The sequence below is a fragment of the Rhincodon typus genome, chromosome 16 (assembly GCF_021869965.1).
Source record: "Rhincodon typus isolate 14 chromosome 16, sRhiTyp1.1, whole genome shotgun sequence".
Classification (NCBI taxonomy): Eukaryota; Metazoa; Chordata; class Chondrichthyes; order Orectolobiformes; family Rhincodontidae; genus Rhincodon; species Rhincodon typus.
In genome coordinates, this window is record NC_063347.1 from 62027159 (window position 1) to 62045219 (window position 18061).

Sequence of the window (18061 nt, forward strand, 5' to 3'; positions counted from 1 at the left end):
TCATTTTTCAAATATGGAGTATCATACCCTCACAGAAAGATTGTTGTTGCACCATTGATAAAATAAAGTATTATTTCCTTTTCCCAATTTTGTGATTTACCATTCTCTCTTGATTTCACCTACATGAAGTAAAGGGAATTTACTTTTTCTGTTTTCGTTTACTTCCTGGTTCGCAGTCTTCATGTTTGGCAGTGAGGATATTTCAATTTGGTTGTCTGAAGAGTTTCACTGTTTCTTGACAGTTCACAGAAATTACAGATCTCTTGTAGATGATGCCGTACTGAAGCAGCTGCTGAATTAGTAGAAATCTCTGCCAACAAGCCCATGAAATGACTGGGCAACGATATGCAATGTGAACAGGTGAAAGTCAATCCTTCCCCAGCTGAAAGAAAAATAACAACAGAACAATGTAACTACTTCATTCATGAATAAATTTATTGTCTAAGGTTTGCTAAACACAACTTATGCCATTACACCATTATGAACAAGAGGGAGAGATGAAGTGAATTGTTTTTATTGTCTTCCCCTCGTGTTTGTAACAAGGATTTTTATTTTTAATTTTCTTTAAGGTTTTCAAGATAGGTGATGTGTTTCTCCCAAACCCTGTTTGTGAAGTCCATTATAATGACCCACTACAAATTTGTTCGGGAAAATGCAATGCAGGGTTTATAATTGCATTAAAGGCTGGGGAGGGTGTTGGAAGGAAAGAATAGTTCAGGTTGGAGGCCTTTAGCCAGCGGTGTGCCACAGGGATCAGTGCTGGGTCCACTGTTATTTGTCATTTATAGAAATGATTTGGATGAGAATTTAGGAGGTATGGTTAGTCAGTGTGCAAATGGCACCAAGATTGGTGGCATAGTAGACAGTGAAGGCGATTGTTTGGGAATATTGATCAACTGGCCAGTGGGCTGAGGAATGGCAGATGGAGTTTAATTTAAATAAATGCAAGGTGTTGCATTTTGGTAAGGCAAACTAGGGCAGGACCTACACTGTCAATGGCAGAGCCCTGGGGAGTGTTATAAAATAAAAAGATTTAAGGATATAGGTTCATAGCTCCTTGAAAGTGGAGTCACAGGTACACATGGCGGTGAAGAAGGCTTTTGACATGTTTGCTTTCATCTGTCAGAGCACTGCGTAAAAGAGTTGGGACATCTTGTCACAGTTGTACAAGACTTTGGTGAGGCCACATTTGGAGTACTGCATGTGGTTCTTGTCACCCTGTTGTAGGAAGGATATCATTAAATGAGGAAGAGTGCAGAAAAGATTTACTAGGATGCTAAATAAAAACCAAAGGAACTGCAGATGCTGTAAATCAGGAACAAAATCAGAGTTAACATTTCGAGGCCGGTGACCCTTCCTCGTTTTCCTAGCTACCAACAGTTCTGAGGAAGGGTCACTGGACCCGAAACGTTAACTCTGATTTTCCTTCACAGATGCTGCCAGACCTGCTGAGCTTTTCCAGTAACTTCTGTTTTTGTTCCTGATTTACAGCATCCGCAGTTCTTTTGGTTTTTATTTAGCATCCTAGTAAATCTTTTCTGCACTCTTTCTAGTAATGACATTTTTCCTACAGCAACTTGTGTTTTTATTTACTAGGATGCTACCTGGACTGGAAGGTTTGAGTTATAAGGAGAGGTTGTGTAGGCTGGGACTTTTTTCCCCTGGAATGTAGGAGAATGAGGAGTGACCTTATAGAAGTCTATAAAATCATGAGAGCCAAAGGTGAGATATATAGCCAACAGCTTTTCCCCATTGTGGGAGAGTCTAAAACTAGATGGCATAGATTTAAGGTGAGAGGGGAGAGGTCCAAAGGGGCACTTTTTTCACAGAGTTTGGTGAGTGTCTGGAATGCGCTGACAGAGATAGTGGTGGAAGCGAGTACAGTTTAGTCATTTAAGAAACATTTAGGTAGGTACATGGAAGGGACAGGTATGGTGGAACTGTGGACCAAACGCAGGCAAATAGGACCAGTTTAAATTGATAAAACTGGGCGGTATGGGCAGATTGGCCCGAAGGACTTGTTTCCATGCTGTGAACCTCCATGACTCTAGTTGGTAACACATACTTACAAACATGTGCATCCAGGGAAGAAAGAAAGAGAAAGGAGAACAGAGAACTTGCAAATCACAAGTTGTTTCAAGTCAAAGATATGAGAATTAGATTATGTGAATTAGAGAGCCTAATAATTCAGTGCCCAGCTATGGTTTGTTCTGTTGGCTGTGCACAGAAGTCCCTTTTGTAGGAACTCAGGCACAGTCGAATTGCTGATGAAGGCATAGTAATTTTACTTGGAAATTGTTCACTTCACACAAATGAAAAAGGTTTCTTTTCAGGAATCCGACTTTTGAGAAGTATTGAGTTCAGTGACAGATGTTTAGCTACGTCTAGAGCCTGTTTGCTCTTCGGTTGTTGCCAACAGAGTAACAAACAAAATTCAAAGCTGAAATAAAACAAAGAACTGCAGATGCTGAAATCTGAATCTTAAAACAAAAATTGGAGAAACTCGGCACATCTGACAGCTTTTGTGGAGTAAAAGCAGAGTTGATGTTTCGAGTCCAGTGACACTTCTTCAGAACTGATAATAGGTAGGAAAGGATAATGTATATGTTGATGACAGATAGTAGGAGGGAAATGGAGTGAACAGATAGATGGAGCCCAGAGAGAGAGAGAGAATGACAGTTAAGCGACAAAGGGGTGGATGATGGTAAGTCAGGAAAGGAGAAAAACTGATAACAGGGACAATGAGTAAGTGAAAATGGCTTGGCTAGGCTGAAAGTAGCTCATGTTGCCACGGGACCTGGGGTGTGGAGTGGCTAAAGTATGTTGAGGAAGGCCTTCTGGTTATAAAATTATTGAACTTGATATTGAGCCCTGAAAGCTGCAGGATCTCAAGTGGAAGATGGAATGCTGTTCTTCCAGCTTGCACTGAGCCTTGCTGGAGCACTTGCAGCAGGCCTGAGATGGAAATGTTCACCAGGTAACATGGTGGTGTGTTGTGTAGGCAACTGGAAGCTCAGGGCTATTTTATGGACAGAACATAAGCAGTTACCTAGTTTGCATTCGTCTCCCCAGTGAAGAGCAGACCACATTGTGAATAGCGAATACAATAAACTAGATTGAGTGAAGTGCAGGGAAATTGCTGCTTCACCTGCAAAGGTGTGTCTGGAGCCTCGGATAGTGAGAAGGGATGAAGTAAATGGACTGGTGTTACTCTTTCTGCGACTGCATGGGAAGGTGCCATGGGGATGTGTGTGATGTTGGCAGTTGGGGAGGAGTGTAACTTCCAGTACAAGGTGTACTGGAAGGAATGGTCCATGCAAAATACTGATGAGGGAGGAGAGGAGAATGTGTGTCTGGTGGTGACATTGCACTGGAGGTGGTTGAAAGGACAGCTTATGATCTTCTGTATGCAGATCCCAGTTAAGCTGCAATGCGTTCTGAAGGTTTCCTTTGTTGAGAACTGGCTGAGGTAAACGTTTAATCTACTAAAGTAAGTGGTAGAGGTGAGTACAATTACAAATTTAAAAGACATTTGGACAAGCACATGGATAAGAAAGGTTTAGAGGGATATGAGCCAAATGCAGGCAAATTCAGTTTAGGAAAACTGGTCAGCATGGGGCGATGGGTCTGTTTCCATGCTGTATGCCTCCATGACTCTAGTCCTTTGTGCTGACTTGGCTGCGATGTTCATAAACTGCATGGAGGGTCATATTCGTGCCCTGGCATTTGCAAGAAATTTCTAGAATCAGGCTGCTTACTTATTCTTAAAATTGCAGCAAGAGTCATTCAAAACCAAATAATTAAATGAGAAACAAAAACAGAAGTTGCTGGAAAAGCTCAGCAGGTCTGGCAGCATCTGTGAAGAAAAAAGTCAGAGTTAATGTTTTGGGTCCAGTGATCCCCTCTCAGAACTCAGAACAGACCTGCTGAGCTTATCCATCAACTTCTGTTTTTGTTCCTGATTTACAGCATTTACAATTCTTCCAGTTTTTAATTAGATGAGAATGTAGCTTTTTTTAAATGTTAACTTTATAAACTTGAAACTTTATAAACTTTAAAACTTATAAACTTTAACTTTCTCGTCTTCACGCTGAGTAAGGCAAGGAGATAGGCCCATTGGTAAGTAAATACAGGGATGAAACCTGAGTTGTTGGCATCATTCTGAGCCACACTCTAGCCATGTAACTGACTAAATAGTGCCTTGAGAGTACTAACGGATTTCTTGTGACTAGGTGCAATTATCCTGAGCCTCATTGATCATGAATCTGTCTAAATTATCTAAACAATAGACTACTGTTTGCTGCCTATACCTGCAAGCTTGGTTGAGGGAACAGCATCTAACCTGATCACTCCCACTTTTTTATAAGAGTTAGGTGCTGAAGATCAAGGGTGGGGTGCAAGGTCAAATCCTGTAGGTCAACGCGAAGATGAAGGATCAGACCATACATCTCACGAGTCTTAAAGCTGTTTAGTCAAATAATTTTCATATTAAGGAAATTATTGTTGCTATACTACATGTTACTTATTGCAATGCTCACACAAGTCTCTTTCAAAATCCCTTCAATTGGCTGTATTTGCTTTCATTGTTGTTTTGATTTCGAAGTATCATTCTGAGCATTTAATCATTCAATCACCAAGACCACGTACTTCAGTCTCCATGACATTGTCCTGCCTTGCATTTAGCAGCTCAGCCAATTCTTATAAAGACCATGTTCTTTTAATTTTCTGTGTATTATCATTCTGGAAAGAAATAGAAAAATAACCCAAGATTGTTAAGGAATTCCTGTTTTCTTTTTTAAAAAGCATGTAACTTGGTGTACACAACCTGTTGTTTTGGTTCACCTGTGTTCTTGTACACACTGTTTATACAACTGCTGGTTCCAGCAGTAGTAGCTAGTTTGCAGATGCCTGGAGCCAAGGGCTATGTACAGATGGAGATTCAGCTGACATCAAATAGTCGATTAATCTGTGGACTAGTGACCAGTTATCAATGACAAAAGCCTTTCTGCCTGTAAATAAAAACTATGTGATTGATTGGTTCCCAGGTACCTGAACAGCTTAGGGCTGTAAACAAGATAGTGAGAAGCCATCAGACCTCTGCAAGCTTAGGAGCTGCTTCTATTGTCTGCAGTAAAAACCACTTTCATTCTTATGAAAACCAGTAGTTTCTATCAGCTGTGGCATTTCAGTAATCAGAGGCCATTATAAGTGTGAACCAGTCGCCCTGTGCCCCCTACAAACAAGTGAAAGCATCCAGAGAAAGAAGATCAAGATGCAGCATTTATCATTAAAGAATCACCTTACCAGATTCTGTGACCAGGGACCACTGAACTGCTTTTCCAGTTTTTTCCTCTGCCGACAATGCTCATATTGTTTTCCTGTTCGTATATGTGTGTGTGCATGCGTGTGTGTAAGGAGCAAGATTATAAGGTAGTTAGAGTTTTGAGTAGGAGAGTTATACGTTGATGGTTCATAATTGTTTACCTGTGCCTAGAATCTATTTATTTGATAAAATGTAATGATTCTTGTCAAGTGCTTTCTATCAACTTGGGCCTGAAAGTCAAGTCAGTTGGCGAATTCTTATTTTTAAACATCTTTAACTTTTGTGACAATTGTGAGCATAATGGGGCTTTATTCCAGTGTGTTGCCCAGTGAAGTTTAACAAAGTTTTGAAGGCTTCTCTAGGATTGTTTAAAACAGAAGCAACAGGATTTGGGTGTGGTATTCATAAATAACACAGGTGAACCAAAACACCAGGCTGTGTACTGCATTTAAGACATGGCACTGGAAACGGCAAAGGATTTCCTGTAGGTTTTCTCTGGCAATCTAAGGGGACTTTCAAAGAACATGTTGATTGATTTAGCAGGTAACCTGGTGGTAGTTTTGCCTGACAGGACTAAGAAAGCATAAGGTAAATGAGGTACTTGCATGGCACGTAGGTTTAGGGGAAATACAAGAGAGACGCAGCACTTAAAGCAGCTTGAGTATGAAGAGAGAATTAGGAAACTAGATGTAGTGGTAAAAGGCGAATAGAGAGCAGAACATGATAAGGAAACGTCAGAAAAAGATAAAAGAAAATGGGATTGAAATGTATGAAAATGAAAAAGCTAGAATTAGAACTGCAAGTGTGCGAGTAAGTTGAGGGGTATGAATATCAGATTATAATCATGTATTTGAAACAGGAAACATCAGATGCTATTGCAGACCCTGATGAACGGAATCTGAGTCATGATTTGATATCTAGTGAGGAAATGTTCAAGTTTGTACAGGGCCTACATAAACTTGAGGAAAATGTTGTGGAGGCATTCTTTATCATTTAAGAAAATGGCTTCAAATGTATTGGCCAATAAAGGACTGGACACTACTCTCAAAATCATAGAAGAATCATAGAATTTTACAGTACAGGAGGAGGCCATTTGACGCATCATGTCTGTATCATCTCCCAAAACAGCTATCCAGCTCGTCCCATTCTCCAGCCCTATCTCTGTAGCCCTCAAACTTCATCACTTTCAAATATAAATCCAGATCTCTTTTGAAATCTTGTGTGGAATCTGCCTTCACCATTCTCCCAGGCAGCACATTCCAAATCCTAACAACTCTGAGTAAAGACGTTCTTTCTCATCTCACTTCTGGTTCTCTTGCTGACAATATTGAAATTGTGTGACTTTCACTCCCAATGTATCATTCTCCAGGAATAAAGCAATTCCATCTACACCTAATTTCTTGACTACCACTAATCCCGACAACAAGTCACACTCCAATTGGACTTTGTACAATGGAACCAGGAATGCACTCTCCACCTATGCCATTGACTTTTTATTGAACTCTCTGGAGGGAAATCTAAATTTAGGAAAAGCATTTCAGTAGTCATTGTATTTCAATATACTTACGGGTTTAGATGCTTCTTTGAAGAAAAAAGTCAGTAAGATATACCAACTAATGGAAAAAGATCTCATTCTTTACCCCATCAAATTTGTTCGTAATTTTGAACAACTCACTAAGGTCACGTCTCAACTTACTCTGCATGAGAGCAGAGATTTACAGGTTAGACACGGGAAATATCTGCTTCACTGTCAGAGGTTTCTCAGGATTATGATACCTTAAGGAAATTTATTTTGGGTACAGAGTTAGTGTCTGAGGCATATAGGCAAATGTTCTGGAGTTTAAGGAAGCAGCAGGGGCAAACCTATATCGAGTTTGAGTTTGAGTTCTCTTGACAGGGGAATGAAAACATTAGAAGCTGAAACCACGTATGACGCACTTATTCTTAGAATTTAAAAACTCATTACCTTCTTACTAACTCATGTTGAGGATTAAACGTTTGCATCTGCTAGACAGTCAGCAATAATGGCTGATGATTATTAGTTAAACCGTAAAATATTTTTCTGTCTCCCTCATAAATTTGAAAGGGATTGGAAATGGGAGAATGAAAGGAGAATGATTAGCCAAGTTATGGAACAGAAGGCAGAAACCCACAAGTTCTCCTCCTCAGATCAGAAGGGAAAATACTGAAGGTGGAGGTGAAAATAGAAGCAGATGTGTTTCCATGGTAACAAATTGGGACATATTCATTCAGAATGCTACAAGTTGAGAGGGAAACCCATGGGATGTATTGGAGCTTGTAAGAATGGCATTGTAGAGAAACTGAGGAGATAATGAGCATGGATCAAAATGTAGCTTTAACTACATTAACAGACCAAAAGTAAACACTGCTGTGAAGTAGTAAATGGACGAGACATGCGATGGGTTTTTGTTCGTACATATTTATTCAAAGAAGCAACTAAACCCATAAGTATTTGAAATACAATGACGACCGAAATGCTTTTCCTAAATTTAGATTTCCCTCCAGAGAGTTCAATGAAAAGTCAATGGCATAGGTGGAGAGTGCATTCCTGGTTCCATTGTACAAAGTCCAATTGGAGTGTGACTTGTTGTCGGGATTAGTGGTAGTCAGGGTAGTCAAGAAATTAGGTGTAGATGGAGTTGCTTTACTCTTGGGGAATGATATGTTGGGAGTGAAAGTCATAGCTTCATCTATAATCACAAAGTTCAGTTGAGGCTAAATAGATGGTACAGTTACAGGAACGTGTTCTGGGTATTTTTCCATTGTGTGTTGTGACCAGTGAATGGCTAAATGATGTCTGTCACCAACAGTCACTGTCGTACCACTAGCGGGTGTTAGGGTGAATGAAGCCCTTATTTAAAAATGAGGGCTTTGTTAACTGTGTCTTTGTTAATTGAGGCTCAGGAGGCCAGGCCAGCGTGACTGGACAACTCCCCGGAGGCCAAGCCCTTGGTGACTGGAAGTCAGACTCGAAGTTTGAAGCCCAGCGTGTTCTAGAGACTTGGCCCACGTGGTCTGAATCCTGGCACAGACATGGTGAAAAGCCTAAAATTCAAGTGCTTCTTAAAAAGAAAATTTCTTTATTCTTTATCCTTATGCTGAATTTTTTTATTTATGATTCTCTCAAGTCTGTAATGTGTACCTAAGCATTCTGTACCTAGGTACCCAGTACCTAAGATGACGCTAAAGCAGTGACATTACAAACTTGTCACTGCACTGCATGTGACCATAAAGGCTAATTCAATTCTCTTGAATTCAGTTGAGATGCTGAGTAAACTGAGCTAGCAAGGACAGCTCACGCTGAAGCTGAAGGACTTCCCGAGTGGTATTATATTTAAAACAGAGTTCTGATGAGGAAGCGGAGATACCTTCACAGACCTGAGGACAAAGAATGGATGGTCATTCTTCAAATAGCGGTACCACTCGAATATTGTAAGGGGATAGTTTCAGTAGAATACAGAAAACCCACAGACATCAATTATCAGGTATTTTACGTGGCTAAGAATTCATAAAGATGTATGCAGTTCTGTAAAACATGCCATACACATCAGGAGGTAGAAAAACCTTTGCAAGTAATCAGATCAGCACCTGTGATACCCTCCACCAGTTTTTGCAGAACCTTTTGGTCAAGTGTTAGTGGACTGTGGAGGACTATTTGTGAAACTAAAGCAGGACATCACCTTATCCTTACAGCTATGGATATGGCAAACCCAGTTCCCAGAAGCTATTTCTTTCAGCACAGTTACAACTATAATAGTTGAAATGGAAAAGTTAACTTAGTTTTTTATTTGATACGGACAAAGGGAATTAGAGAATAGGGCCAGTAAGACTCCGAGGAAGAGCAGGCAGGGTGTGGTTGCTGATCAAAGTGGGTCTGGTGGACTGATGTGCAGCTGTTTCAATGTGAGAAATGTAACAGGTAAAGCAGATGAACTTAGAGCTTGGATTAGTACTTGGAACTATGATGTTGTTGCTATTACAGAGACTTGGTTAAGGGAGGGACAGGATTGGCAGCGTTCCAGGATACAGATGTTTTAGGCGTGATAGAGGAGGATATAAAAGGGTTGGGGGAGTTGCACTACTTGTTAAGGAGAATATCACAGCTGTACTACAGGAGGACACCTTGGATGGCTCATACAGTGAGGCAATATGGGTGGAGCTCAGGAACAGCAAGGGTGCAATCATAATGTTTGTGGTTTACTCTCGGCCTCCCAACAGCCAGCGGGAGATAGAAGAACAGATATGTAGGCAGATTTTGGCAAGATGTAAAAGTAACAGGGTTGTTGTTGTGGGTGATTTTAACTTCCCGTATATTGACTGGGACTCACTTGTGCTTGGAGCGTGGATGGGGCAGAGTTTGTAAGGAGCATCCAGGAGGGCTTCTTGAAACACTATGTAGATAGTCCAACTAGGGAAGGGGCCATGCTGGACCTAGTACTGGGGAATGAGCCTGGCCAGGTGGTCGACGTCTCAGTAGGGGAGCAGCTTGGGAACAGTGATCACTTTGATTAACAGTGATCAGTAAGCTTTAAGGTACTGATGGATAAAGATAACTGTAGTTGTCAGGTGAGGGTGCTAAACTAGGGAAAGGCTAATTAGAACAGTGTTAGGCAGGAACTGAAGAATGTAAATTGGAGGCAGATGTTTGAGGGCAAATCAGCATATGATATGTGGGAGGCTTTCGAGTGTAAGTTGATAGAAATTCAGGACCGGCACGTTCCTGTAAGGATGAAGGATAAGTATGGCAAGTTTAGGGAACCTTGGATAATGAGAGATATTGTGAGCCTAGTCAAAAAGAAAAAGGAAGCATTTGTCAACGCTAGGAGGCTGGGAACACACGAAGCAAGGGTGGAATACATGGAAAGTTGAAAGAAACTTAATCAAGGAGTCAGGAGGGCTAAAAGGGGTCATGAAAAGTCATTGGCCAACAGAATTAAGGAAAATCTCAGGCTTTGACGAATCAGGAGATGAGTTACCTGTTATTATTATTCCTCGCCTCTGACCTGCCCTTGTAGCCATAAAACATGGAACAGGACAGCAAACAAACAAGTCTTTCAGCCCACCCTAACCCTAATTCTAACCCTTTTTGGTCCACCATATCTGTGCTGACCATGATGCCATTCTAAACTAATCCCATCTGCCTGTACATAGCAAATCTAGTTCAGTTTCTGGTCAGTGGTAACTCATGGGATATTGACAGTGGATGATTCATTGATTGGAAAATCATTGAACATCAAGGTGCAGCTGTGCAATTGTCTCTTATTGGAGATAGTGATTGCCTTGCATTTGTGCGGTGTGAATGTTACTTGACACTTGCCAGCCTAAGCCTGGATATTGTCCTCGCCTTGCTGCATTTGAACATGGACTGCTTCAGTATCTGAGGAGACACAAATAATGCTGAACATTTTGCAATAACAGCGACCATCCCCAATTCTGACCTTATGATGGAGGGAAGGTCCTTTATGAAGCAGCTGAAGATGGTTGGGCCTAGGACACTACCCTGAGGAATTACTGCAGTGACGTCCTGGAGCTGAGATGATTGACCTCCAAAAACCACAACCGTCTTCATACATGGTAGGTATGACTTCAATCAGTCAAGAGTTTTCCTCCTGACTCCCATTCATTCCAGTTTTGCTAGGGCTCCTTGACTCCATATTTGGTTAACTGTAACCTGGACGTCATGGGCTGTCACTCTCACCTCACCTCTGGAATTGAGTTCTTTTATTCATGTTTGAATGAAGGTTGTAATGAGGTCAAGAGCTGTGAGAACCTGACAGAATCCAAACTGGGCATCCGTGAGCAGATTATTGCTGAGCAAATGCTGCATGAAGTACTGTTGATTCAGCTGTGCATGATAACACTGTTGATATCCCCTTCCATCACTTTACTGATGATTGAGAGTGGACTGATGGGATGGTAATTGGCCAGGTTGGACTTATCCTGCATTTGTATTGGATGTAACTGTATAATTGTATAAATTATATAAATTGTATAATTGTAACTGTATAAATGTTAACTGTATAATTTGCCATATTGTCAGGTAGATACCAGTGTTGTAACTGCACTGGAACAGCTTAGCAAGGGGAGCAACAAGTTCTGGAGTACAGGCATTCAAGTATTATATATCAACCTTTTCCTAGCTACAATCAGTTCTGAAGAAGGGTCACTGAACCTGAAACGTTACCTCTACTTTCTTTCCACTGATGCTGCCTGACCTGAGTTTTTCTAGCAATTTCTGATCTTCCTTCGGTATTATTGTTGGAATGTTGTCAGGGTCCATGGGCTTTGCATTACCCACTGCCCCTAAAAGTTTCTTGATATCATGTGGAGTGAGTGGAATGGTCTGAAGACCTGGTGCCATGAAATTTCGTGGTGTCCAAATCAATGTTGAGGACTCTCAGGGGAACTGTCTCCCAACTGTATACCATTGTGCTGCCACCACTGCTGGGATTGTCCTGCCAGGGCTGGTGATGGTGATGTTTGGGACATTGCCTGTCAGATATGATACCATGGATATGACTATGTCAGGCTGTTTCTTGACTAAAAACAAAAAATACCAGAAATCACATTTGTCAGGCAGCATCCGTGGCGAGGGAGCAAGCTAATGTTTTGAGTCTAGATGAGTCTTCATCAAGCCAGTGTGAAGTATGGAAGGGGCAGCATTTGGGCAATGGGTAGTGGGGGGTGGGGGGCGGGGGGGTGGTGGAGTGCTGGGGGAGAAAGGGTGTTGATAGTGTAGATTAAGTGATCATAATGTGAACTTGGTGTGTCTAACTGTCAAACTGGAAAGAACAGACAGTCCCAGTGGAGTTTGGCGGGGTGGTGGGGGGAAGGGAAGAAAGAGAGGACATGGTGACAGAGAATGAAACAAGTAAAGCTAAAAGGAAGGGAAGGAATGGGAGTGGGTTTACAATCTGAAGGTGTTGAAATCATATTAAGCCCGGACTTAATGTTGAATTTGTTCTACGTTTGGTGGTTAGACATAACATTCTGCCATTCTCACATTCTGATCGCTTAATCTACACTACCAACACCCTTTCTCCAACCCCCCACACTCCATGCACCTCTCCCCTCTCATTGCATAAATGCTGCCCCCTCCACACTTCACGTCTGCCCTGATGAAGAGTCATCTAGACTTGAAACGTCAGCTTGCTCTCTCTCCATGGATGCTGCCTGACCCACTGTTATCTCCAGTATTTTTTGTTTTCAGTACAGATGCCAACATTTGGAGTAATTGGCTCCTACATTGTTTCATAACTAGTCTGTGAGACAGCTCTCCCAATTTTGACATTAGCCTCCAGATGAAAAGGTAAGAGCCCATGGGATCCAAGTAAATCCGACAAATTGGATTCACAGTTGGCTGAGTGGTAGGGGGCAGGTGATGATTGAGGGGTGGAAGTCCAGCTGGACATCTGTGTCCACTGGGGTCCTGTGGGGTTCAGTGGGGTTCAGTCTCGGGGCCCTTCCTGTTCGTGGTTTATATAGGTGTTTAGACTTGAATATAGGAGGGTTGATCGGTAGATTTTCAGATAAAATAAATGTTGATGGGGTGGTAAATAGTGAGGAAGATAGCCTTAGATTACAGGAAGATATTGATGGCTGGTCAGATGGGATGATCAGTGACAAATGGGATTTAATCTGGATAATTGCGAGGTGGAGGTGTTGAACTTGGACCGGTCAAACAAAGTAAGGAGATAGAAACCCAAAGAACTGCGGATGCTGTAAATCAGGAACAAAAACAGAAGTTGCTGGAAAAGCCCAGTAGGTCTGGCACCATCTGTGAAGGAAAAATCGGAGTTAATGTTTTGGTCTGGTGACCCTTCCTCAGAACTGATGGTGCCTGGGAAAACGTCACTTTATGTATTCAGAAAATAGGGAGGTGGGTGGGGTAGGGAGTAAACGATAGAGTAGGGCCCAAAGAGATAGAAAGACAGTTGGACAGACAAAGGAGTTGCTAACGATCAGGCTGGGAGGGTGAATAGTTGTTAATGGGGACTGTTAGTGACTAACAACAGGGGGTGTGTAATGGCAGGCTATGTGGTAACAAGGCCTGGTGTATGGGATAGGGGGCTAGAACATGGGAGAGTTTAGGCCGTAAAATTATTGAACTCAATATTGAATCCGGAGGGCTGTAGGGTGCCCACGCGGAAAATGAGGTTTTGTTCTTCCAGCTTGCGTTGGGCTTCACTGGAACACTGCAGCAAGCCAGAGACGGAAGATGTTGGCCAGGGAGCAGGGTGGTGCATTAAAGTGGCAGGCAACAGGTAGTTGAGGGTCTTTTTTGCGAACAGAATGTAGATGTTCTGTGAAGCAGTCGCCAAGTCTACGCTTCGTTTCCCCAATGTAGAGGAGACCACATTGTGAGCAGCGAATGCAGTAGACTAGATTCTGCGACATGCAGGTGAAGTGTTGCTTCACCTGAAAGGTATGTTTGGGCCCTTGGATACTGGGGAGGGAGGAGGCAGCGGAAAGTGCCGTAGGGCTGTGGGGAGGTGTTGGGGGTGAAGAAAGTGTGGACCAGGATGACCCGGAGGGAACAGTCCCTGCAGAAGGCGGACAAGGGAGGGGAGGGGAATATGTGTCTGGTGATGGAATCTCGCTAGAGGTGGCGGAAATGGCATCTGATGATCTTCTGGATGTGGATGCTGGTGGGATGGTAGGGAAGGATAAGGGGAACCCTATTGCTGTTGCGGGAGGGAAGAGCAGGGGTGAGGGGGGAAGTGCGGGAGGTGGGTCGGACCTGGTTGAGGGCCCTGTCAACAACGGAGCTAGGGAATCCTTGGTTGAGGAAGAAGCTGGACATTTCGGACACTTCCTTGTCGAAGTTGGCCTCATCTGAACATATGCGACGGAGACGGAGGAACTGAGAGAATGGGATGAAGTCTTTACGGGAAGGTAAGGAGATATATTTGAACAGTAGGACCTGGGAAGCACGGAGAGTAAAGGGAACTGCTGAGCATGTACGCCAGTTCCTTAAGGTGTGAACAGTGGACAAAGTGGTTAGGAAAGCATGCAGTATGCTTGCCTTTATTAGCCAGGCATAAAGTTTAAATGCTGGGAGGTTATGTTGTAATTGTAAAAAAAAAAAAGGTTGGTTAAGCCACAGCTGGAGTATTGTGTGCAGTTCTGAAATCTACATTATAGGAAGGATGTGATATCACTGGAGACGGTGCTGAGGAGATTTACCAGGATGCTGCCTGACCTGGAGAATATCAGTTAGGAAGAGAGATTGAACAGCCTGGGGTTGTTTTCTTAGAGTTCAGGAGATTGAGAGAATATAATTGAGATATATAAAATTGTGAGGGATAGACAGGGAGAAACATTTCCTCTTGATGGAGGGATCAATGACCAGGGGCAGAAGGTTTAAAGGAGATGTGATTTAAAAAAACATTTTCATTCATACGGTGATGGGAATCTGGAGCTCACTGCTTATAAGGGTGATAGAAGCTGAAACTCTCAGAACAAGCATTTAGATGAACACTTGCAATGCCAAGGCATACAAAATTATGGACCAAGTGGTTGAAAATGGGATTAGCTGGGATTTTTTGAGTGTGTATATGATAGGCTCTGATCTTTCCAGACCTTTCAAAAGGCGATTGGTGGCAGTAACTTGAGGTTGGTTTTGTTACAGGATGTGAGTCAGGAATAGAGAAGTCAGTGGATACTTCTCTAAGAATAGAGATGGACCAAATGGCCTACTACCACGTTGTAGGGATCCTATGATTCTAAGAAACTAAATCAGTGTTAGAAGAAGTACTCAACAGTGTTAAGAGAGTTTGGGATTGTTGTTGGCTCTTTAGCTCTTTGAACATAGAACATAGAACAGTTTGTATCTGAAGTTTGTATCTGACATGGAAACAAGGAAGGTCTAACTTACATTGGTCATAATCAACTAGCCTTCACTGAAAGGTTTAAAGCTTGCAATATGAACCTATTCAGATACAAATGGTGTTTCAACCATTTACATAAAGGTATATCACAATACTGGAAAAGATAATGTAACTGCAAAGGCATTGTTCCGAATGTCAGAGTTAAGAAAAGCTAAGGTTATAAAGGGCAGTGAGGGGAGGAAGAATGAATGGATACAAGTCTTGTGTTTTTTTGTTTATGTATTGAATATTTTATAATGGAATATATGTGTGAAATGATCTATCGTTTTCAGGGATAGAGGCATGTAAAGACTATGTCTGATCCAGATGATTTCTGGGAAGGCAGGACTGATGTATGAAGAGCAACTGGATAGGTTAGGGCTATATTCACTGGAGTCTAGAAGAACGATGGAGGATCTCACAGAAACCGATAAAATTCTAACACAGCCAGACAGGATTTACACAGGAAGGATATTGCCGGTGACCAGGGAATCCAGAACCAGGGGTCACAGCTTAAGATGGGCCATTTAGGCCTGAGATGAGGATTCTTTTTCAGCCAGCGTGTAGTGAGCCTGTGAAATTTTCTGGCACAGAAAGCAATTGAGGCCAAATCAGTGAAAGTTTTCATGAAGGCGTTAGATATCGTTCTTAGGGCTAAAGGGATCAAAGTGCATGGGGGGAAAGCAGGAACAGGCTATTGAGTTAGATTAGCAGCTGTGATCAACTTGAATGGTGGAGCAGACTTGAAGGTGCCAATAGTATACTCATGCTCTGAGTTTTCTGTTTATTTGTGTCTTTTCAATATTTTTGGTTGTGGACTGAGATGGGAAAAGAGCTGTTTTAAAAACCAAGGATTGTTAAAGAATTGCTACACTTTTTCAAAGCAAGTAACCTGACACTGTTGTATGCACTGTTTACACAACTGCTGGTTCCAGCAGGGGTAGGTAGTTTGCAGATGAGCCGGAGGCAAAGGCTGAGATTCAGCCAACAACAGCAGCTGATTGGCAGTTGGCCGCTAGTCTGAAGATCAATGAAAAAGGCGCTGTGCTGCCAAAATCTGAGATTGATTTCCCTGGTGGCCGAAGAACTTTGGGCTGTGAATAAGATAGTGAGAAGCCATCAGATCTTTGCAATACAGGAGCTGTCTGTGTTCTCTGCAGTAAAAAGCACTTTCATCCTAAACAAAACCAGTTTATTTTTCCTTCAGCAATTGCTATAAGCTATGACTTTTAAGTAATCGGCCAAAGGCCTTTGTAAGTGTGAACCAGTCGCCGTGTGCTTCCTGCAAACAGGTGAAACCATCTGGAAAGGAAGATCAAGGAGCAGCATTATGATCAGTTCTAGAAGTATCTCAATAGATCCCGTGACAAGGGACCACTGAGTCTTTTCCTGTGCCTGTAACACCATTGTTTTCTTCCAGTCTGTCTGCCTACCTGCCTGTAAGCTGATAGTCCATTATTGCTTACCTATCACTAGAGTTGATTTAATTTAAATAAATAATGATTGTTGTCAAGTACAGAAACCTATCTCATACTTTCTGTCAACCTGGGTCTGAAAGTCAGCTAAATTGGAGAATTCTGAGTACCTTTTAGGAATTTTTAACTTCTGTGAAAACTTGAGGAATAGTGGGGCTTTATTCACAGTACATTATACCAGTGAGGTGTAACAAGCTGAAAATCTTGATCCATTCTTTTTGTTACCCCTGAATGTGATTATTCCAATGCTACCTTGCCTGTCACTCGCCTTAAAACCTGCATAAACCCATCGAAACAAAATTCTGTTTTTCATATTGTAACTCACTTTAAGTCGCTGTGCTTTCTGACCTACATTGGCTCCTGTCTAAATTTTAAAATTGTCATCCTTATTTTCAAATCCATCTGTGACTTCCTCCACTCTATCTATATTCTCCACCAGTCCCACAAATCTCAAAGATATCTGCATTGCTCACATAACAATCTCTTCATGTCCATAATCTTAACCGCTGCACTATTGGGAACATTGCCTTCAGCTGAAAAGACTCTGAAATTCCCTTCTATGAACCTCTGTTCCTTGCTACTGCTTTCCTATTATTTCAAAACTTTCTCCTTATGTGACCTGGTTAGATTTTATGTGACAGCGCTCTTGTCAAATTTCTTTTTGTGGGAGGGTGTTAACTAGATTACAGGTGCTATCTCAGTACACGTTGTTGTTAACATGTATGATTGCTGTGTAGTTTTGCAGCCAGTAGCTTAATGTCCGTATGCACCTATCTGGCTTCAATGGCAGACAGATATTAATTGATTATTGCCTTTCAGCCTCGGAGTTGGTTGGTGCTGGTGAATCGCTGAGCCTTATTGTTAGCTATCTAATATCAGCTGTTTTCTAACCTAGCAACTGAGTCCCACTGAGGAACCCAGCTATTAGCATAAGCTCTGAATGAGGCTGGGATTCAGAAACAGTTCTGTAAACGTGTGTCTGACCATTTCTTAAAAGAGCACAGATACCCCAAGCAATCGCACGGCTTTAAACATTGCCATTGGAGTATGTTCCTAGTTCTTGTGTGTTGCTGTAATTATACACTGCGAGTAGGATCAAAGCACTAGTGACATGTTCTTTACTGCAGGGCATTTGACACTTTGGCGAAAGCACTGAGCCCTACGGATGGGAGCACTGTGCCTGGTCTGATGGAAGGTTTGGAAGCTATAGGAGAAACTAATATCCAGCTGATGAGCAGAGACCAATCGATGCCCATAATAGAAGTGGAAGGACCCTTACTGACAGACACCCATGTGATCTTCAAGGTTTGTTATCATGTCGGGGCTGGTGGCGCGGTTTGCAGTTCCAATTCCAATAAATACCACAGTCTCCT

The 18061-nt window shown here is 42.1% G+C and overlaps 1 protein-coding gene across 1 annotated transcript in view; it reads left to right on the top strand.

The window, feature by feature from the left end:
• Positions 1 to 18061, top strand: part of nr2c2 (nuclear receptor subfamily 2, group C, member 2) — a 185891-nt gene that overhangs the window by 113239 nt on the left and 54591 nt on the right. The window contains exon 10 of the mRNA XM_048606713.1: positions 17816 to 17993. Coding sequence (XP_048462670.1) covers positions 17816 to 17993 — 178 coding nt within the window. The remainder of the gene's footprint in view (positions 1 to 17815; positions 17994 to 18061) is intronic.